Source organism: Anolis carolinensis, chromosome 5 (genome assembly GCF_035594765.1).
Source record: "Anolis carolinensis isolate JA03-04 chromosome 5, rAnoCar3.1.pri, whole genome shotgun sequence".
NCBI lineage: Eukaryota > Metazoa > Chordata > Lepidosauria > Squamata > Dactyloidae > Anolis > Anolis carolinensis.
The window spans coordinates 80,556,301-80,578,902 of NC_085845.1; the positions used below are offsets into that span (position 1 = coordinate 80,556,301).

The 22,602-nt window shown below is 40.4% G+C and overlaps 1 protein-coding gene across 9 annotated transcripts in view; it reads left to right on the forward strand.

The window, feature by feature from the left end:
* The window catches only part of apbb2 (amyloid beta precursor protein binding family B member 2), a 247,718-nt gene extending 226,272 nt beyond the window's left edge, over window positions 1-21,446 (forward strand). For all 9 annotated transcript variants that reach the window (XM_062981655.1, XM_062981652.1, XM_062981656.1 and 6 more), the window contains 6 exons: window positions 3,812-3,926; window positions 5,094-5,181; window positions 6,990-7,073; window positions 9,261-9,376; window positions 12,690-12,869; window positions 14,671-21,446. In XM_062981655.1, coding sequence (XP_062837725.1) covers window positions 3,812-3,926; window positions 5,094-5,181; window positions 6,990-7,073; window positions 9,261-9,376; window positions 12,690-12,869; window positions 14,671-14,841 — 754 coding nt within the window. In that variant the 3' untranslated portion in view covers window positions 14,842-21,446. The remainder of the gene's footprint in view (window positions 1-3,811; window positions 3,927-5,093; window positions 5,182-6,989; window positions 7,074-9,260; window positions 9,377-12,689; window positions 12,870-14,670) is intronic.
* Window positions 21,447-22,602: the final 1,156 nt, after the last annotated feature.

Sequence of the window (22,602 nt, forward strand, 5' to 3'; positions counted from 1 at the left end):
GCTATTACTACACTAAACACCGACATCTGGCAGGCATAGTGTCACAATTTCAAGTTCACGGTTTGTATCTGAAGGTAGCATAGCATTCACACTGTCTTGGGCTCTTTGGAAACCTTAGTCTCCCATTAGAAAGAGAGAGCTGTTGGGAGAGAAATAAGCTTTTTGTACCAACCCCATTATTTTTGAGGACTATCTAATGTGACTTACTCCTTGCGAGCCAAAGCGAAAAAGGCAAGGCTTCCTGGTCCAACTCCTCTTTGGGTTCTATAGGCATTTGTGTGTGTATACTTAATACTTAATTATTAATAATAATGGTAATCCCAGAAAACAAAAAGAGAAGCCTACCTCTCCTCTAGAGTAGAAACTAGAAACAGATAAAAGAAGCAAAACCCCAAGCAGAAAAAATATTGCAGCCTTGCAGGCGAAGTCAGGGGATTTTTAAGGTAGTCCAGGGAAGATACAGCTCCACTGAGCTCCCAGGTCATTGCTCTTTCCCTGGGCCTCCTTAAAATGCCTCTTGGAAAGCTGCTTGGTGTGCTGGTGCTGTTGAGAGAAAGCACGTGGGCCTGCCTCTCCTGCAGCCAAGCACCTCTCCTCTAGAATAGAAAAAAATAAAGAACAAGAAGCCTCCTTAAAGTATGCACCTGCCTGCAGCCAAGCGCCTCTAGTGAAAAAACAAGCAAGAAGCCTCTTTAAAGTACACGCCTGCCTGCAGCTGAGCGCCTCTTCTCTAAAGTAGAAGCAAACAGCTTAAGTGCTTAAAATGACAGGAAGTGGAGCCTGGGAAGTCTCCTCCCCCTCCCCCGCCCAAATAATGGACTTATAGAAAATTGATCTTTTGTCACCTTTAGAGCGAAAACAGATATCTGCCCTCCCGTTTTCGGGTGGCTCCTAAAAACAGATCTGGGTCCCCACTGAAAGCTGGGACACAAAACAACTTGCAGTTTATCTGGATTGCATAACTGTAATATACAGGCAGTCCCTAAGTTACAAGCATCCAACTTACAAATGACTCATAGTTAAGAACTGGGGTGAAACAACAGGAAGTGAAAGAAATTTACCCCTCAGAAGGGAAATTTGTTCCTGAAAATGTGTCTCCTCTGAAGCTTTCTCAATCCTTATTTCCACAACAAGCCATTTCTTTTTCAAAATCCAATTATCACAGGGGCAGAAAGTGAGGTGAAATCTTCTGAAGAGGGGCACAGACAGTAAAACAAACACCACAGGGTTGTTCATCCTTCCCCTTGTTATCCAGTTTGAGGACTGCCTACATATGGAATTGAGAGGTCTTGGGGATAGTGGGAAAAGAGAAGGAAAGCTAGGCAAGGGACCTTGACAAGCATAAATAAATCCACAGCTCAATGGTCATGCTGCTGCTCCTTCAGCAAAAGCGCCAAAGAACAAAGAACTGCTAACAGCAAATTTCTGCATATCTGTATATTTTAAGATAGCATTGCATACCATCTTCGTAAACCAGCATTTCAGTTTGCGGTACTGCATGACTTTATAAATGGAAGATGTCTTTTAGAGCTGAGGAATAAAAGGTGTCTCACGGAAGAAGTAAGAAATTAGTGACCTCTGATTACCATTAAGAGGAGACAGTGAATGTTTATGACGATGATTAAGGTATTATAATTCACCATTAGCGAGACAGAAGAAACATGTGTGAGGTCTAAGATAACTTCCTAGATATACACATTATCTAGTGGGAGTGCAGGAGCCCCCGGTGGCGCACTGGGTTAAGCTGCTGAGTTGGTGGTTCGAATCTGTGGAGCGGAGTGAGCTCCCGTTGTTAGCCTCAGCTTCTGCCAACCTAGCTGTTTGAAAATATGCAAATGTGAGTAGATCAATAGTTATCGCTCTGGCGGGAAGGTAACGGCGCTCCATGCAGTCATGCCGACCACATGACCTTGGAGGTGTCTATGGACAGTGCCGGCTCTTCGGCTTAGAAATGGAAATGAGCACCAGAGTCGGACACAACTAGACTTAGTGTCAGACAGAAACCAAGTGGGAGTGCAGGTGGTTGAGAAGAATGACACTACCACTAAAATAATCCAACACAGTGAACATACGTTTCTAAACATCCTTTTGTATCAAAATGATTTCAGGTTGAGGAAACTGTGGAGCTTTCAAGAATATATTGAGTTCAGAGTAAAATGTGTGAGTCTTATGTTAGTGGGGTCATATTAGAACAGGATACTGCACACTGGAACTGGGATATAGCCTTTGTGTGAATTCAGCCTTTGTAAGAAGTCACATGGCCGTCAAATAAGAGGAAATACTGTCTAAAACATTGCTTTTTTAAAAAAAATGTTCCAAGTTATAGATTTTCTTTGTTTACTACCTCAATTAGAGTCATTATTGACGTCAACCTATCTTCAGGACCTTGCCGTAAGAAGCAATCTGCATTTAATTGCTAATGTTGATAGATGATTTTATAGCAGATGGTTGCTTGTTTCGTCTTCCTACCCACCCCCCATGTCTCTGTCTAGCATGACTGGTTTAAGAAGAAGCAGTGAAGGAATTTCTTGATGCGTTTTCCTTAGCTCTGGCAACAGATTTGCCAACTAATATGTCAACTTTGAGAAATCATTGCATGCATAGCAAGCTGTACTATCAGCATCTAATAAAGCTATCAGTGTTTTAGGCTTTGATGATGAACACTGTAAATTTTTATAGTATCATGATAATTTTAATGACATTATCAGCACAATCACATACACACAAGTTTAAATCAAAGGGATGTGTGCCTTAGGCAAGTATAGCTAGGACTTGGGAAAGTTTAACTCTGTGGAATAGCCATACATGAGATAGAACCAGGCCAGAAACATAAATGCTTTTGACCAACCATGGCATCTGTGCTGAATCTGGAGCAAGGCTTCATTTTTGGCCTTTCCTAAATAATCTCTGTATGATCATGAAAAAATGTGTACATGGAGAAAATCAGACTAAACTATCCAGTATTTCCAAGAATCACTCTCAAAAGCTGGGCTCAGGAACCTATATCCTTCTACATTAGTGGTTTCCAGCCTTTAGGCCTCCAGGTGTTTTGGACTTCAACTCCCAGAAATCCCAGCCAGCTTACCAGCTGTTAGGAACTGTGGGAGCTGAAGTCCAAAAGATCTGGAGACCCAATGGTTGGGAACGACTATTCTACATGTTGTGAAACCACAATTCTTATCACGCTCAATTACACACACACTTAAATTCTTGTTATCTTAGTTTTTAGGCCTGTTTTGGGGTTATTTGGGGCTCAGATTCAGAGAATTACATTGGATAGACCTTATGAGCTCCAGTTTCTTAGATGTTATCATGGTTTTCTATGGGCGAGCAGATGGTGACTGGTAGAGGTTCACATGTTCTGTATCTCAAAAACTAGAACTGATAAAGGAAAACTGATGACAATTTTGGAATCAGCAGGTCAAATATATCCAGAAACTGGGCTAACATTTGAGTCACCAAAATGTGTGTTGGCCAATGTTATTGGATGTTCTGGCTAGAGCTGCTGAGAGTTTGAACAACATCTGGAAAACCACATGTTCCCTATCCTTTCTCAGAAGCCTGGCACTACTCGAGTCATGTTTTAGGCAACATTTGAAGGGCCATGGTGGAGGAAAAGAAGAATAAGCCTTCTTGTTGGAAGCGAGCATCTATTTTCCCACAAGGTGGGCTAGCAAAGGGGAGGCGGTTCTTCATGGTCAGAAACACCATTATGGTCTCACCAATTAAGTGTATTTTTTAAAAAATGTTATTATTATTACAGATGTGTGTTCCTGATTTTATTATACTGTGTTTTCTTTTATTTACGCAGGGACTTTGCATACGTAGCAAGAGATAGAGAGACAAGGATTTTGAAATGTCACGTGTTTCGATGTGACACGCCAGCAAAAGCCATCGCCACAAGCCTGCACGAAATCTGTTCTAAGGCAAGCTTCCTTCCTTCCTTCCTTCCTTCCTTCCTTCCTTCCTTCCTTCCTTCCTTCCTTCCTTTCTTTAAAAGATCATGAAGAAGAAAGTGTTGCCATCTCAGAAATCCCAGCGGTTCTGATTTTAGCCCCTGGGAATCTGGATCCAGCACCTTAGAATAGCATATATAGTTATGCACCTGAAAGAGCAGGAAGTTTTTGAAATGGCATATGTCCATAGCCTCACTGCTCTTGTTATTACTTATGATGGGCAGCGCAACTCCCAGCTTTCTTAAATGAAGCTGAATATTTGGATGTGTTGGGGTCTGGGTTCAGGAATGATTTGGGTTTAAAATAACACAAGCCACAAAGTATTTTTCATCAGATATTAAAGAGTTTTTTGGGCTTTTGTTTATTTTTTCTCCATCACATATAATTTTTGTGATGAGGCTAATCGAATAATGAATGCATTTATGCACTGTTATCAATTAGATTCTATTGATATCAGTGCGTAAATGCATTCATTATTCAATTAGCCTCATTACAAAAATTACACTTGATAGAGAAAAAATAAACACAGATCTGAATTCAGCTCAAAAAACTCTGTAAGAATGACCTAAAATTATATCTAATGAAAAATACTTGTTGGCTTGTGTTACATTAATATGATGCGAAATGTGCAGACTTTATAGTAGTCCACTGCAATATATCATTCCTCATATTTTTAAAAGTTGACATGATGGAAAAAAAATAAAGACGTATTTAAAATCAGCATACAATTGATTTAAACTGTGCAATTGTCATTTCTGATTATTACAAAAAGTTTGTTTTTGTTGGCTTGTGAATTTTTCTCACCTTTGTGGACAACTCAGTGAAGTTATCTTTATTGGCTCAACAGCATATTATACTATCTAGCACAGCACCCTTCTATGAAGTATGGCTGGTATGGAATTTGGGGGGTTACCTTAAAGCCACTGTGTGCATATTACCTGGGAAATAAGATCCATTGAAATCAGTGAGACTTCTTTCTTAGATGCTATACATGGGATTGAGTCTGCACAGCTTTTTTCCCTACTTTAATTACAATATAAATGAGAAACTTTTTTAATTGAAACATTTTAAAGATTACAAATCATCACTGTGACATTTGTTGAGAGAGGGAAAACACTGTATTTTCACTCTCTCCAGATTATGGCTGAACGGAAGAATGCCAAAGCTGTGGCTTGCAGCTCCTTACAAGACCGGACAAATGTTACCCTTGAAGTTCCTTTGCAAGGTACGGTAATGTTTCATTCATTACACATTATCTAGTTAATGGCTGTTAATGACCTCAAACAACTCAAACATAGTATTATGTATAGCTTGTTTGAGGAGGGGTGCTTCTCAACAGCATTTTTCACACTAGAAAAAATTGGGAGAATGGAAATTGCACAGTGCTATTCTGGTTTTAATGTGTGGAACCATCCATCTCGAAGCACTCTGATTCCATGATCCAGAGCTAGATTTCAAATGACAAAACTGGAATCCACTGAAGATTGAAGGGGGAAACTTACACTATGTACCCTAAAACTTGCTCTGGAGGTATTTGGTTTGTGTTTGGGAAATTTGAATTATGTCAGTTAATATTATAAAGCCAACGTAGTTCCTAATCTGCTCTTGTACAGTTGGCTGAGTCCGATTGTTCACGGCTTTCATGGTTTGTTTTTTAATCCTGAGTTTCGACTCAGCCGAAGATTAGAAAGTCTACTTTTTCAGAATAATAATAATACAGTAGAGTCACACTTATCCAACATAAATGGGCCGGCAGAATGTTGGATAAGCAAATATGTTGGATAATAAGGAGAGATTAAGGAGAAGCCTATTAAACATCAAATTAGGTTATGATTTTACAAATTAAGCACTAAAACATCATGTTATACAACAAATTTGACAGAAAAAGTAATTCAATATGCAGTAATGCTACGTAGTAATTACTGTATTTATGAATTTAGCATGAAAATATCACAATGTATTGAAAACATTGACTACAAAAATGCGTTGGATAATCCAGAACGTTGGATAAGTGAATGTTGGATAAGTGAGACTCTACTGTAATGTGTTGTTGAAGGCTTTCATGGCCGGGATCACAGGGTTGTTGTATGTTTTCTGGGCTGTATGGCCATGTTCTAGAAACATGGCCATACAGCCCAGAAAACATACAACAACCCAATAATAATAATGCTTTTTATTATTATTATTCTGCCCTATCTCCCCGAGGGGACTCAGGACGGATTCCAGCATACACAAACACGAAAATAAACATTCATTGCATAGAAACAATAATAACACAGATAAAGTTAAAGGCTTCCCCTTCCAGCTGTAAGAGGTGATGCTCATCTCTGGTTCTGGTGGGTTGTGCTCATCTCCATTTCTAAGCCGAAGAGCTGGCATTGTCCATAGACACCTCCTAGGTCATGTGACCAGCATGACTGCATGGAGTGCCGTTACCTTCCCACTGAGGCGGTACTTATTTATCTCATATTTGCATGTTTTTGAACTGCTAGGTTAGCAGGAGCTGGGGCTAATAGCGGGAGCTCACCCTGTCCCACAGATTTGAACCGCCAACATTTCGGTCAGTAAATTCAGTAGCTCAGTGGTTTAACCCGTTGTGCCACCACAGCCCCTGGGAAAAATCCCAGGATCCCCCAGCTCCTCTTCTAAGCCATGGCTCCTTTCCCAGTCTTTGTGCCGGACATGAGTATAAACCAGTGAGTTTGTGTCATGTTTGTCTATTTTAGGCCATAGCAATGGAGCTAAATCTTTTCTCTGCTTTCTCTCTTTTTGTTTCTCATTTGAGAAGATTTTATTTACAAAAAATAGAAAGTTATGATCTATTTTTCCTTAATCCCATCAGAAATCGATTTGGATCCTTTTAATGTGAGGGAAAAGGAAGACAGATTTATAGCGATGAATAACAGTATCCCTTGAGTTCAATTATCTGGTGATTTTCTGTTCTGTCATTGAAGTAAGAATGTTGCTTGTTTGCTTGATGTGAATGTAGACGAGGTAAAATTGATTTTTGTCGTTGTTATTGTTTCCATGCAGTAGATTTCCCAACGCCAAAGACTGAACTGGTGCAGAAATTTCATGTACAGTATTTGGGCATGTTACCTGTAGCTAGGCCAGTGGGTATGTATATGTTTCTTTGTTCATTACTACTATACTTACATTAATTTCTTGCAGCATCTGAGAACTCATTTCTGTCTTCTTTGACATTAAAACAAGTCTAGATTTCTGCCTCCCCCACCCCAATTTAGTTTATGGTCTAGGTGAAATAATAATAATAATAATAATAATAATAATAATAATAATACACTTAATATATATATAATATACATCACACAGTCCTAGACACTTGGGAAGTGTTCGACTTGTGATTTTGTGATACGAAATCCAGCATATCTATCTTGTTTGCTGTGTCATAATAAAATAATACACTTCATTTATATTTTGCCTTTCTCTCCTAGGGAAGTCAGAGCGGATTACAGCATTTACCGCATACATAGTCATTCAGTGCCTTTACAGTCACATACAATGAGATATACAAACACAAACAAAGGCAAAGGCTTCTCCTTTCATTTCCAGCTTCTGGAGGTGGTGCTCATCTCTGGCTCTGGGGAGGTGCTTTCTCCATTTTCAAGCCAAGTAGCCTGTGTTGTCATGTCCTAGTCATGTGACTGGCAAGATTGCTTTCTTCTTGCCAGCCACACAACCTTTGGCAAAGGCGGTAAATTTATTTTATTTATTTACAGTATTTATATTCTGCCCTTCTCACTCCAAAGGGGACTCAGTGTGGATTACAATGCACAGATACATGGCAAACATTCAGTGCCATTATCAGACATACGACATATACAGACAGACAAATAGAGGCTATTTAGCATTTTTCCAGCTTCCAGCTTCATGAGGGTATGCTAGATTCCGGCCACAGGGGGAGCTGCCGCTTCATCATACACTGAGACACGGAGTCCTTTTGATGGTAGTACTTCCTCATGTTCTTTGCCCACCGTTGGCCATTTTATGGTGTCATAAATTAAATTGAATTAGCCTCCCCACATTAAGCGGTACCTATAATTTTCTACTTACAGACACATCTACTTTCCAGCTGCTTAGGTCAACAGCAAGTTAGGCAATTATTGGTTGGGAGCTTTAAACCCGACCCAGGCTTTGAACCAATGACCTCACGGTCGTGGTGATTTATTGCTGCTGGTTTCTAACCAGCTGCACTACAGCCCGGCCCTTTACCTTTTCCCGCCGAAGCAGTACCTATTTATCTACTCACATTTGCATGTTTTCAAACTACTAGGTTGGCAGGAGCAAGGGCTGACAGACGGGAACTCACCCCATCTCACGGATTCAAACTGCTGACCTTCAGGCAGGCTTGGGGGAGATTGGGTGGAATTGGGGAGGGAGATATAAGTTTTAAAGTCCATTTTAGTGACGTTCTTGTATTTAAATCTGTTTTACCACACTGTTACTATTTAATTGATTGTTTAACTTTTGTATTGCACTTTTTAAACGTGTCTAGTATGGATTGTTAGCCGCCTTAATTCCCCACGGGGAGAAAGGTAGAGTCTAAATAAAGTTGTTAATAATAATAATAATAATAATAATAATAATAATAAGGTTTTCATTAAATACATTTTAGAGAGTGACAAGAGAAAACAACACAACCTTGCTGGACAGGAATTCTGGATATGACATTTGTTTATTTATATATTTATGGTGAAGGAAATTATACTTGTTCAGGCCTAGTGGTGGGTCTAAGTGTTTGTAAAATGCACATTATTTTGTACACTATTTATATTGAATGTTGTTAATGTCAGTGTAAAAAAAACAAATTATTTTAAAATAATAATAATTAACCCACCCTTCTTTTAAAAATTGAGAAGGTGATATTTCATATTATGCTTACCAAATTCACAAACTAGTTAGCTGGGAAAGTGAAACTGAGAAGCACACATTGATCCTTAATACTAAATTGATTTTTATCATAAATGCCCATTCATTAATTTTTTAAATTATAAATAAAGGTTTCCAGAGCAGTTCACAAAGAATCATACTTGCCAGTCCATATAAGCATGGGCAGGCTTCAGACTTGCACCATCCCTGTTTTTTCATTATTAGGACCACAAAACTGTAAATGTATCCCTCCCGGTTTGTTGTCGGGACTATAGTTTCCCAGTAAGAGTTCTCCCAAGATCAGAAAGACAAGCAAGTGGCAAGAGATGCAGTTCAAGGAGAGGGAGCCAGGTGCTGTTGATGTTTCGGTTGGGCCAGTGGACCAATCTGATGTTTTCTCTCCTACAATTATAGGGATGGACACGCTAAATAGTGCTGTCGAGAGTCTGATGGCTTCCTCTGGTAGAGAAGACTGGATGCCTGTCACCATGAATGTTGCCGATGCTACAGTGACAGTTATCAGCGAAGGAGTAAGGCACAAACTATGTCATCTGAATGTAGAAATATTACAAATTTTATCAGTTTCAAACTTTTCTATGTTCAAGTTTATTATGTTCACGTGGCATTTTTCAGATTTTTTGGATAAGCCATATGCTATTATTTTCCCCCATAAAAATAACAGAACTGTCAATTTAATAAAAAATATTGTGTGAAAGAATACTTTCATGCCAATTAGACTTTCAGATGGATTTTACCTATTGAAGAGTTTGTGGGGGGAAATAACAATAATTTCTCAGCCACAGTCTGCACCAAGTGAAGTGAACTGAAAACATGCTTAGTTCTTCTGTGTTGTGTCCCCATATAAGCTCATATGAATATGTTTTTTTCATATGAGTTTATAAATTGATTGTATGTTGTCAGCTAGCCCAGTAACTTTCCCAGTTCTGTTCGCCAGCATGTGTCTGAAATATCAGGACCTGAGCATCTGTTCTTCTGCAAACAAGGCATCATGTCTCCTAGTTTCCCATTGTTAATTTACTTTTTAACCTTTTTAGCAGAGGAAAAGGCAGAGAAAGTGACAGTACAGAGGTGATGAAACGTCCAACCATCAGACATGGGGAAAACGAACAGCAAAGTGGAAACCAACCATTTTCTCCTCTTGAATATGTTTCATCTTTTCCCTTGGAGTGATGAAAACTGAGTTCTTACCTCTAGGAAAATAGAAGTAGCATTGACTATCTGCTTTTGTGTCTTCAGTGCAGCTTCTTTGGAATGTCTTTATCCAAGAGATCATGTGTTTTTACTTCTGCACATAAGGCATACTGTGTGTATGTCACAAATACTTTTAAAACAGAGGTTCTTTTGATTGCAATTTCAGTGTGAGAGGGTTTTCAGAACTTTTACACTTTTACACAAAGAACAGTATTGGGCATACAGACATACAGATATTACCATATACTTTCTCCCTCCTGGAGAAGCACCTGCATTTAGGCCAGACTCTGTTTCCTTGCAGCCTGCCAACAAAGTTCCAAAACTTGCAAAATGCATCTTCTTTCCCTAATAACAATGCCAAGGAGCAGATCTGTGTTTTCCCTACAGTAGAACTGACTCCATGCAAATATATCATGACTCCAAAATTGCACCCCTTTCTCTTCCCTTGAGAAAAGGAGGCAAGTGTCCAGAATCCTGCTTTCCCATAGCAGATCTGACATTTCCAAGGCACACCATCTTTTTTCTTCCCAAGGAGCAGGGAGGCAGGTGGACAACACAGCTGTTTGTCACAATTTTGGAATGTTAGAAGATCTCTTATATGGCAATATTCTGCTGATGTTTTTCCAAAATTGTAAATGAATGATAGATATTTTTCTACCCTTAAACATCCTAGCTCTATCACAGTTCCTGGACAGATGTTGACTCTTTTTAATTGGTGTTGGTAAACATAAGGAGCGCTGTGTTGATTTCCTTCTTAACATAAGGAATCTTGTAAACATTTCCTTAACTTAAAGAGTCACTGATAATGTAAACATGTTGTTTTTCCACCAAGAGTTAATCAAGTCAGCAATGTCAACAGTTCAGCAACCTTTAATTACAGTTCCTCAGTGTAGTTGTTTTCCAGGCCTCAATATTTTAGAATTGTGTCTTCAGCCCAATTGGGCCCCATTCATACATCTTTCATACAATTCCATTCAAACCATACATCATATTTATCCATGACATGTATGTGTCTTCAGGATGTCTGTTGACTTATGAAAACTCTATGAATTTCATAAAATTTTTATGAAAGGAATATTACTGCTGCAATACTCTGTTCATCCTAATCAACGCTCTAAACAGTTCTTCCCTACATAATTTTCAAGATGAACCCACTCAACTGAGATTGTACCACCAATTTTGGGCAGGAGCTTTGTTTGCTCTTAGGTGCAAGCAGGGTAGGATTGTGGTTGCACAATCACCCAGTGAGTTGCAAAGCTGAGTGAGGATTGGAACCTAGACCACCTATGTCCAAACTGAACAGTTTAATCCAGTGGTTCTTTACCGGTGTTCTGCAGAGCCTGGAGAGAGGGCGAAATGTCTTCCCAGAAGATCCACAGGATCTTGAAGAAATGAGCTATTATTTAAGCCTTTGAAGTGTACTCCTCCAGAAACAAATCAAGCCACACTTTCTGCTCAACTTGGGTGATGTGGACTAAATTATATGGAATAAGACATGTGAGTTAGTGTCTAGGAAAGCAATCTTTGTTGGCTCTGTAGAAGGTTCATAGAGACAGTCCTTCTTTCCAAAGAGACTCACTCAGAACAGAGTGGACAATGAGCTGGATCCCTTTCAAAAGCATCTGAGCCTCTGTGGAAGAGTATCTTAGTCATTGCAAGCCACTTGTGCTGGGAAATGCAGCCTTTAATCACAACTGCCTACATGAATTGGTCTTCTTTCCAAATAGCATGGGGTTGGGGACAGAGTTCGGTTACAACCTGAATTGCTAGTGGACTTACTTGAAAGTAAGATCCTATCTCCCACCCAGTTTAGAATACAATTTTATACAGTCTTTTTAATAAGGTAGTGCTTTGGAACCATCCAAAAACAAAATCTCAGACACTCACATAGACAATTTTGGAGTATTTTGGATATTAAAATTCTAGATAAGGAATGCTTTATTAAGGACTTGTAGTTTGCACTTTAAAGCATATGTTACTGTTTTCCTCATCCACTCATCTAGAGTGACAGGCGGCATAATTCCACTTATTTCAGAATGGACTGTGTAGCTAATGATGAATTGTCATTACTGGGAGATTTAATTGCCATTTACTGGGTAGGATGGGAGGAAAGGGCTGAAGAGACGTTCTATTTTTCGCAAATGGAATAATCAAAATGACTTGCTGAGATCTCACTTTAAAGAAGCAAACCTGGATTCAAAGATCCAAGGACATCCCAGCTGCCCATACATGTTTTACATGGCTTTTCAGTGGATGCCATGAGAAATACAGCTCTTGTTTCAAACCAAAGGTTCCCACTTTACATGGTGCTGTTGCATTCTGAAACATTTAGGTATCCAAATGTACAAGTTGTAGATCTTCTCATATATATACCATTCCTTTGTGTGTAAAACTATGTGGAGATGATGCCTGTTAACATGAACTAAACCTGCTCTAGGATGCTCAATGCCATCTACTTCAATTGCTCTTTTTTTCAGTCTTTTAGAAACCTGTTTCAAGTTTGTTCGTATAACCCATAACGTGGTGGTATTCCGCAAACCAGTATTTCGGTACTCAAGCAATGAGCATTTTAATTCTATTTTGGGAATCAGATTGCAATCATTATAATAAGAACTCTTCCTAATTAACTAGAATGAAGAGGAGATCATGGTGGAGTGTCGTGTCCGGTTCTTGTCTTTTATGGGCGTGGGGAGAGATTCCCATACATTTGCCTTCATTATGGATGCAGGAAACCAGCATTTTGAGTGCCATGTTTTCTGGTGTGAGCCCAATGCAGGCAATGTGTCAGAAGCTGTTCAGGCTGCTTGTATGGTAAGTAATTACAGAACATTATAGTACAGTACAGTTCCGGTTATCCGACATAAAGGGGCGGGCCCAATGTAGGATAACCGAAACTGTTGAATGATAGGGAGGCCCTATTATCCAAGCCAAGGGCTTGGCAAGGAGGGAAGGGACTTTTGCACACCATGCATGGAGAAGCATGGAGGATCCTCTCCAGGGGGTGCAGAGGGGAAGGCCAAACTCGAGAGGAGCTCTTTGAGCAACTTTTGAAACTGAGGCCACGGGAAGATGCCTCGAGGGAGGCAGGCTCCAAAGGAAGTTTTAATGGAAGCGTTGTTGTGTGTTTTCTGGGCAGTATGGCAATGGTCCAGAACCCTGTGATCCCACATATGAAAGCCTTCAATAACACAGTTTTAATGGAAGTTTTCTTCTCTCCATGCCTTCCTTGCTCACCTTTGAGAAGCTTGGAGGCTCCCACCAGCTGCTCCGAGGCGGCGGGCAGTGGGGCGGGCTCCATGCGGAAGAGCGCCTGGAGCTGCAAGGGGGCAGGGGAGAAGCCGCCGCGCTCATGGCTACCTCTGCCGCTGTGTCTGCCTCCCCCTCCACCACCCCCTCATCCTTCGCATCTTCCTGGGGCAGCCGGAGGGAGAGGGAGAGTAAAGTCCTCCTCCCTCTCCCTCTCCTTCTCTCAAGCTCCCTCCGGCTGCTCATTTAGCTGTTGGAGCTCTTCTGGCAGATTGTTCCACAGTCATGGGCAGCTAATGAAAAGGCCCTCTGGGTGACGGTCGCCAGTTGGGTTCCTGCTGCTTGGTATAGCCACCTCTCAGAGGACCTAAATGTTTGGGGTTGATTGTTTGGGAGAAAGCGATCCAAACTATGTAGGGCTTTAACAGTCAAAACCAATATCTTGTACTTTGCCCGGAAACTAATTGGCAGGCAGTGGAGTGACTTTAGGATAGGTGTAATATGCTCACTCCTGGATGTTCCTGTAACCAATCTGGCTGCTGTATTTTGAAGCATCTGAAGTTTCCTAACTTGGTACATAGGTAGCCCAATGTAAAGCACATTGCAGAAGCCCAACCTTCAAGTTACCAGCGTGTGCACTACCATCTTTACGTCCTCCAAATCTAAGAGGGGTGCAGCTGGTAGTAAGCTGGTAGTAAGTACTCCTGACCGTCGCATCTACCTGGGCTGATATTTGAAGAGATGGATCCAGGAGCCCATCCAGCCCACTATCTCCTCCAGGCATTCATTCAGAGGAGACACGCTATCCTTAGTTGAGGCTGTTTCTGAGGGCATGGACAAATATATTTGGGTGTCATCAGCATACTGATAACACCCTGCTCCATGTCTACGAATGATCTCTTCCAGTGGTTTCATGTAAATATTAAGAAGCATTGGGGACAAAATGGTTAATAATTCTGCAGAAATGCTCTTTTGCTGGTGGATGGAGGCCTGCAGAGCATGTTGTTGTTTATTCATTCAGTCACTTCCGACTCTTCGTGACCTCATAGACCAACCCAAGCCAGAGCTTTCTGTTGGCCGTTGCCACCCCCAGCTCCTTCAAGGTCAAGGTCACTACCAAGGTCACTGCAGAGCATACAGCCCCATAAAAATATCCATCACCGCTATGCCAGTATTGAACATTATTTGGACTGCATTTCAGTTGGTGGCTCACAATAGGTACCTGCTAGTCTACTCAAAGGAAAATCCCAGCCCTTATGCAGATTAATGGATATGGGGTATCAGTATGCCTTACAGAAATGCTTTCAGTAAATTTGTGTGTACTGAACCACAGTGATGATTTCAGCACATGTTTTCTTTCTTGCAGCTGCGGTATCAGAAGTGCTTGGTAGCCCGACCCCCTTCACAAAAAGTCCGGCCACCACCACCTCCTCCTGCAGACTCAATGACCAGAAGAGTCACGACTAATGTAAAACGAGGAGTATTGTCCCTCATTGACACTTTGAAACAGAAACGCCCCGTATCCGACACGCCATAGAAATCCTGTGGGAGAATAAGATCTGGCAGAACATCTGACAGAGAAGATACAGCAGCCACATTAAAAGAGATGAACTGAGTTTTGGCCTTCCAGTTGAAATTGGTAATGCTTTGTCTTTGGAGAATTTACCCTTATCGAAATAATATTAGACAAGCATGTTCTCTCGTCCTTACCACCATCACGTGATATGAAAAGAAGCATGAGTAATTTTTTTTTTTGCTGTGAGAAACGGAAGGTCTGTTTTTCCGATTGTAAATATGATGAACGTTAGCTACATTCACACATAATACACAAGAAAGGAATACAGCACGCCACTCCTAATCTCTGGAGAGAACCAGGCCCAGATTGGTACTCGTCCCCATCCTGAGATGGATTTGTCACAGACTGTCCTTAAATCCTGCAGCACTTTGCCCTCGTTTTTAACACTGACATGTCACCCTGATGTTACTATATTTTTTTCTTTTTACAAGCCGTATTCATTAACCAACCTTCCATCTTGTGCACTATAGTAGATTAATATTTTAAATCTTTTGTCTTCAAGTCGGGTACAGTTCAGCATGACAAGTTTGCTATACAATTAGCACCTCTTTCTAGGAAAGAGTGAGCAAACAGTTTTATAACAACGTCTGACAATCACAGGCATGTCTGTCTCACGGCATATACTAATAGCCATCCCCTCCTGGCACACACATATACACAGCAAAACAGTTCTGCAATATTGTCACACGTTGTTATGCACATGTAGGGTTTTTGCTTTTGCTTTTTCACGCATGGTAGTGCCATCCATGTGAGAAACGCATCATCTTTGAAGTGGCCTTCAGTCTCAAATTGTATTTCTTGAAATACTAAACCACCTTTAAAAAGCTCAGAAGACAGTCTCAGAGGATGTGTTGGCTTTTCTTTGTTAAATCAGCATAACTCCAATCACAGCTCAAGTGCCCCATACATTTTCATAGTTGCTGGTCATAGCCTGCAGTCATTACAAAATAATCCGGACAGGTGCATTAAAAGCATTAATTGGGTAGTTTTAGAATTTCAGTATATCTATAATGGAAAGGGGTTGCAGTGGCAGTTAAACCGCTGAGCTGTGGAACTTACTGACCGAAAGGTCAGTGGTTTGAATCTGCAGAGAGGGGTGAGCTCCTGTCGTTAGCCCCAGCATCTGCCTACCTAGCAGTTCAAAAACATGCAAATGTGAGTAGATCAATAAGTACTACTCCAGTGGGAAGGTGACGGTGTTTCATGCAGTCATGCCGGCCACATGACCTAGGTGTCTACTGACAATGTCAACTCTTCGGCTTAGAAATGGAGATGAGCACCAATCCCCAGTGTCGGACTCGACTAGACTTAATGTCAAGAGGAAACCTTTACCTTTAGAGTTGAATTTCAGTAACATAGGATGAGGGAAAAAAGTCAATGATAAAAGTCCGGACTATAAACAGTGATTCTTACCATTAATGGAAGAGTGTCCACGTTAGTTTTATGGCACACATAAATGGCATTTTGCTGGGAAAAGCCTCTTCTTATATGCAACCTTCTGAAGAGCTGTTTTACAGTGAGCTTCAGGTTAGAAAATGCATATTCTCTAACAGTTCTTGCATGAAATACAAACTGATGATAGCATTGGTCCTCAAAAATTCAGAATAAAATTTCTTATCCTGTAGTAGCCATGACCATGGCACCTAACATCTATGAGCACCTTATACTATATGCTATTTAAGGTTATTCTTTTTTAATGTATACAGTACCATGGTTAATGACTCAAAATATGTAGCACAAGTTCATCCGCACAACTGCCAAAGGAAAAGCCTTCAAGCCCCATTTATGCCATGGCGAGTCATAACTTGGTGCAAAAACAGAAGCGGTGACAGTTCATGCAGAGTCCCAGCCTGGAGAGAGCAAATGGAGAGGGCAGGGAATCCAGTCTGGATTTTTCTTATAGCACATAACACCTTTTAAGAAGAAAGGGATTATTCCCACAAACGTCTACTTGGATGAAGCCTCTAGTCTTGTCAACTTCCTACTGTCAAATTGGGTAAATTGGATCTCATCCATTCCTAATTTATGTACAAAAATCTTTGAGGTGAAGAGAGGGGAAAGCCCCTGAGCCCAAGCCTCATCTTCTGTCCTGTCACATACTCAACACAAGCATTTTATTTTCTGTTTCTCAAAATGCCAGAAGGCTAAAGCCCAGAAGATGCTCCTCCCCAACTGTCAGGTATCATTTGTTGTTTTCCATGGCCATACAGTACATTATATAGAGATAACTTTGACTAAAGATAGATTCTGGCTATCCCTGAAATGTAATGGTGCTGTGTGCAAGAATTCATAGTTTATTCAACAGTGAATCCTACAATGATGGAACAAAACATGTCATTCAGTCAGTCAGCAAGGCCCACAACAACACAGCTGGATCCAAAGCATCTAGGTCAGTGGTTCTCAACCTGGGATCCCCAGATGTTTTTGGCCTTCAATTCCCAGAAATCCTAACAGTGGGTAAACTGGCTGGGATTTCTGGGAGTTGTAGGTCAAAAACATCAGAGGACCCCAGGTTGAGAACCATTGATCTAGATTTTGATGCAGATATTCTCCTTGACAGAGCAGTCACTATAATATACTTGTAATTAAGATAAATTATGAAGACTGAAAATACCAGTATTGTATTTATTTTTATGTTCTTTATCATTTCCCTATGTACTCATTTCAAACTATAACATGATTTCCTGTTCAAGCCCATATTGCCTACTGCAGAAAGGCTATTTCCTACTGCACATTTCCTCTCACCATGTCCAGATGCATATTACAATATTGTCTGGTGAGACATTAAGCCAGGAATCAGCCTATTGGGGCTTTCCTCACCTTGGTGCACCTATGATATTTTGGACTGCACTTCCTATCATCTGTTAAACAGAGCTAGTGGCCATGAAGTTGCAGTCGACAGCATAGGAGGGTATCACAATGAAATTCTGTTGGATAGCATCCCCAAATAGTCATAGCACAAAGGATTACACTAAATGCTGCATTTTAAAATTCCAGCAATAACCCTTCTTTTAAAATTATGTCTTGCCTGAATAATAGCTGCCATCCTGTTGGTGAATTGTGATAGCATACATTGGTTGTTGAGAGATTGGATTCACAATGATCAAATGACACCCTTCTGAATTTGACGCTTTTCTGGTCCGTGAATAGAGGAGCAGCACAAACTTCAGCCATTATTCTGTTGCTAGAAGTAGAATAATAATCTTATCTGCAGGGATTCCCCATAAGTCCCAGAAGATGCCTTTTGCTGTGTGTCCACTATAGTAAAATGGCTGGAGACTTGTCTGCCCATCTCCATAAACTAGGAAAGCTCCAGATTTCTGCTGGGGCTGCTGCTTAGGAATGGTGGGTTGGAGACAGTTGACAGAAGGGAGATTGCCTTATCTTATTTCCCAATGCAGGATTTCATCCATTCATGAAACATGGAGAAAAAAAGGGAGGATGCCAAAAAATAACATGAAACACAATCTGGGGACAATGTTTCCTTCTTGGTGTTGTCTTGGTTTCATTTTACTCTACAATGTGGGAGGAAAAATCAGAACAAATGTGTATTTTCATGAGTATATTCCCTAGACAGATTGGGCAAGAGTTTCATGTGAATTGTTTCTGAGAATGTGCAAAATATAAACAATGTTGAGGCTAAACTTAAGCAAATGAGAACAGTAAGGAGTGGAAAGGCCAATGCAAAGTGCTGAGAAAGCATCTCAGCAACTAGAAGCCCTTCTGTTTTCTGACATCCCAGGAAGGCGGTCTTCTTTTTCACTGTTATTCTAAGGAGCAGTTGCTGCCAAGTCAATAACTGGGCTTAATTTTTCATTTCCATAGGCAACGTAACACTGCTTTATATGTGCATGATCTATCACTTGATGACCGGAGCATCAAGGAGTGACTTGCATGCATGGGTGTACTGCAGTACGCATACCCCTTTCATTTCATTTCATATGAGTTCCTTTTCAGCAGTCAGTTCAGGCATTCAGCTGCAGATCGGCAAATGTGGAACCATCATGCATATGTGTGTGACCTAGCCCACAGTGTTTTAAGTTTAAGATCTACATGCAATCTAAGATCTAAGAAAACATGTAATGATGGTGGTCTTCATGTTGTCGAAGGCTTTCATGGCCAGAATCAGTGAGTTGCCGTGAGTTTTCCGGGCTGTATGGCCATGTTCCAGAAGCATTCTCTCCTGATGTTTCACCCACATCTATGGCAGGCATCCTCAGAGGTTGTGAGGTCTGTTGGAAACTAGACACGTGAGGTTATATATCTGTGGAATGTCTAGGGTGGGACATCTGTTTGAGGCAGGCATGAATGTTGCAATTGACCACCTTGATTAGCATTGAATGGTCTTGCAGCTTCAAAACCTGGCTGCTTCCTGCTTGGGGGAATCCTTGCATAGTTTCCAACAGACCTCACAACCTCTGAGGATGCCTGCCATAGATGTGGCTGAAATGTCAGGAAAAAATGCTTCTGGAACATGGCCATACAGCCCAGAAAACTCACAGCAACCCAATGACAGTCTTCCTCCAAGAGGTATATCACACTGGGCAATAAGAACAGAAGTGTTCCTGCGCATAGGATACACAAATCTCTTTCAATTTAAAGATGCCCTTTTAATTTTCTAATGAACTGACATCGCCACCTATGCAAAGTCAGCATAAGAGGAGTTTATCTTCTGCACCAGAAAAGTATATCTGAGAAATGCAGTTGCAGAAATGACAAGTCAAGGACACAGTTCTTTTCAAGTGGACAAAAGTTTAGGTCTCCCTTAGCCAAGTACTTCCAATCTCAGTTCTCCCCGTTTTCAGAAACTGCATGTTGATTATTGGCAACTATAATTTACAAAAGGTGTTTGTGGGGGGGAAAGCCAGTAAAAGCTACATTTTAAAGAAAGCATTACTCTGTCCTGTAATTTTAGCAACTAAAAACTCAGTTCACACAAGAAACCTTAATTCATTTATATTGAATTGATTCTTTTTTCCTGGATAAACCTCTTCCCACTGAGCAGGAAATAAAAAGAGGGCTATCTATGGCTGATTAAAACATTGAGAAGGCAAACCATCTTTTTTTCAAGGAATTGCTGAATTCTTGTTGATCTCTGATAAAGCTTTGATTTTCTATGTTCAGTGGCACTAGCTGAGTGTGGCATCTCCATTTTCTTGCAAGTAAGATTTTTTTTATTCATATCCCGGACAGTTTTTATCTGAACCTTGTTTATGGATTCTCCAGGTACAGAGGCAGTACATCTCTCTATGAATGTGAGTGGACAAACCATAGGGAAAGCCCTTGTCTTTATGCTCTGCTTTCTGAGCTTCCAAAGGCTGGAAACAGAACGATGGACTATCTGAAGCTTGGTCTAATCCAGCACAGTAGTTATCACGAAAACACACAAGCATTTTTTTTGTACCATGGCCAAAATGTATGTATGGGTTGAGTGTGAACAAATGCCAATGACGTTACTCAATGTGATAGTGACACTTCTGTTATCTATGCATTCTTTATATCTCGCAAGGCAGCCATGTTCACTATGCCTTGGATATTTCATGTCTTTTTTTGATTAACCTGTTAAATACAGCTTAAATATTTTATTTTATTTATTCTATTTTTACTGAAATATTCAATTATGTTGACATATCTTTATGACTGGGTGTAAACTCGCAGATATATCCAGTGCTAAGTAATCTCAGTGTACTATAGGTTGCCAAAAGACAAGAGGATTTTTTGTAATTATTTGTAGTCACCTTTTTAATTATGTAGAAGTAAACAGCGAAATAACGTGTAAAGCTAACTTCTATTATTTTTTAAAACACATAAAGCAAGTTAGATGCTGCTCTCACAGACCATGTATTCTCATTCATGTACTTCATTGAGGGAGGGAAGGAGACGGTCAACCACACTCATTGTGTAACGGGATAAATAAATGCCTTTCTTCCTCCCTCTCTCAATCCACAGCAGTTCTTGGATGCTATTTGTTACTTTGATACAAACCAAGTACTGTTTCTTTAAATATGTTCCCCATAAAGATAACCACCTACAAGAGGAAAGAATTTGCATGGAATGGTATCAACCCTACTTCTGTTACAAAGAGTTCTGAGCGATAAACTTTGTCCACAGTCCTACCCTACTTTAAAGGAGATGGAAAAGGCCTTTCATATTTGAGTGGAAATTGAAATGGCAAAGATTGCACTATTTACTAACTCTTGAGAACGTTAATATTTTAAAAGAAATGAAACCTGGGTAGTAAACATCACATGTGGAAGTAAAGTGCTATTTTTACTGCATTAGCTCTTCACTCAGTCTTTAGGGCTCTGGTATGACCATCATCCACTCCTATCTTTGACAAGCATTGTTACTCTTGAGTGAGAGATGTGTGAATGAGCAGAAGCAGGTCAGATGTATTTTATTACCTGCACAAAACCAAGGGGGAAATGCACAGAGTTTATCAGGAGGAGCTCTCGGTATTATGTGAAGTAGTTGATTTGAAAAAGAGAAGTTTTTTTCCAGTATTGTCCACTTTTTACACATTTAAATGTAATCCATTGCAAGAATAAATTTAGCTGCATTAAGAACTTGTTTTGTGTTCGTGTGGCTGAAGTTTAGTTCTTTTTGCCAGACTGAAATTTGGATGTTCTGGCAGGGATCCTGTTTGAGTACTGGCAGAGTATAAATCTTGGTCTTGCTTTTGTTTAAAGGGAAATAGCATCATGTTGCCAAAAGCTTTCATAGCTGGAATCAATGAGTTACTGTAAGTTTTCCAGGCTGTTTGGCCATGTTCCAAAGCGTTCTCTCCTGCCCACATCCTCATAGGTTGTGAGATGTTAGAAACTAGGGGTTTATATATCTGTTCGGGTTTACAACTCCCAACAAAAGATTCTCCCAGGCAGGAAACAGCCAGGCTTTAAAGCTGCCAGGCTATTCAATGCTAATCAAACTGGCCAATTGAAACATTCACACTTGCTTCAGGCAGACAAGAGTTCTTTCTCCCACCCTGAATATTTCACAGATATATACACTCCACTTGCCTAGTTTCCAACACCTAACAATCTCTGAGGATGCCTGCCATAGACATGGCCGAAATGTCAGGAGAGAATGCTTCTGGAACATGGCCATACAGCCCGGAAAAGTCACAGCCCAGAAATAGCATCACTTCCTCCCTTGGATGGAGCTCCAAAGCTCCATCACATGGGGCATCACTTGGGTGCTGTTCCTCACGAGGAAGAAAACACTGCAGTTGCTCTCCAACATAGCTACTACTTTTTGGGCATGAAATGGCACTTGAATAGTGCCAAGGCACACATCGGACACCAATCAGTGCCCAGGATGATCTGCACCCAGGGCTCAGCTACAAGCTCTTCTAAATCTGGAAGAATTAACTCTACAAGAAAGTATCAGCTGGTCTGAAAAAGAAAATTCGGTGTAAGTTACCTACAGAATTGTGGCCATTGTCTCTAAAAAACAACCTGGAATGATTGCCATTGCTTGAGGCACATCAATCACAGTTTTAAAGAACTAGATTTCATTTTTAATAGAGCATTTTATTAAATAGATTTAAAAAATAATGAGCCAATAAATATGTATTGGCTGAAAATTTAGTTTACTGACTCATAAAGTACTTTGGGATGATCAAGCAGCACTATGTTTTTGGCTGTCAGTATAGTAATCTGTAATGGTATAGTGCAGGGGTCCTCAAACTACGGCCCACCAAGGTCATTTTCCCGGGCCCTG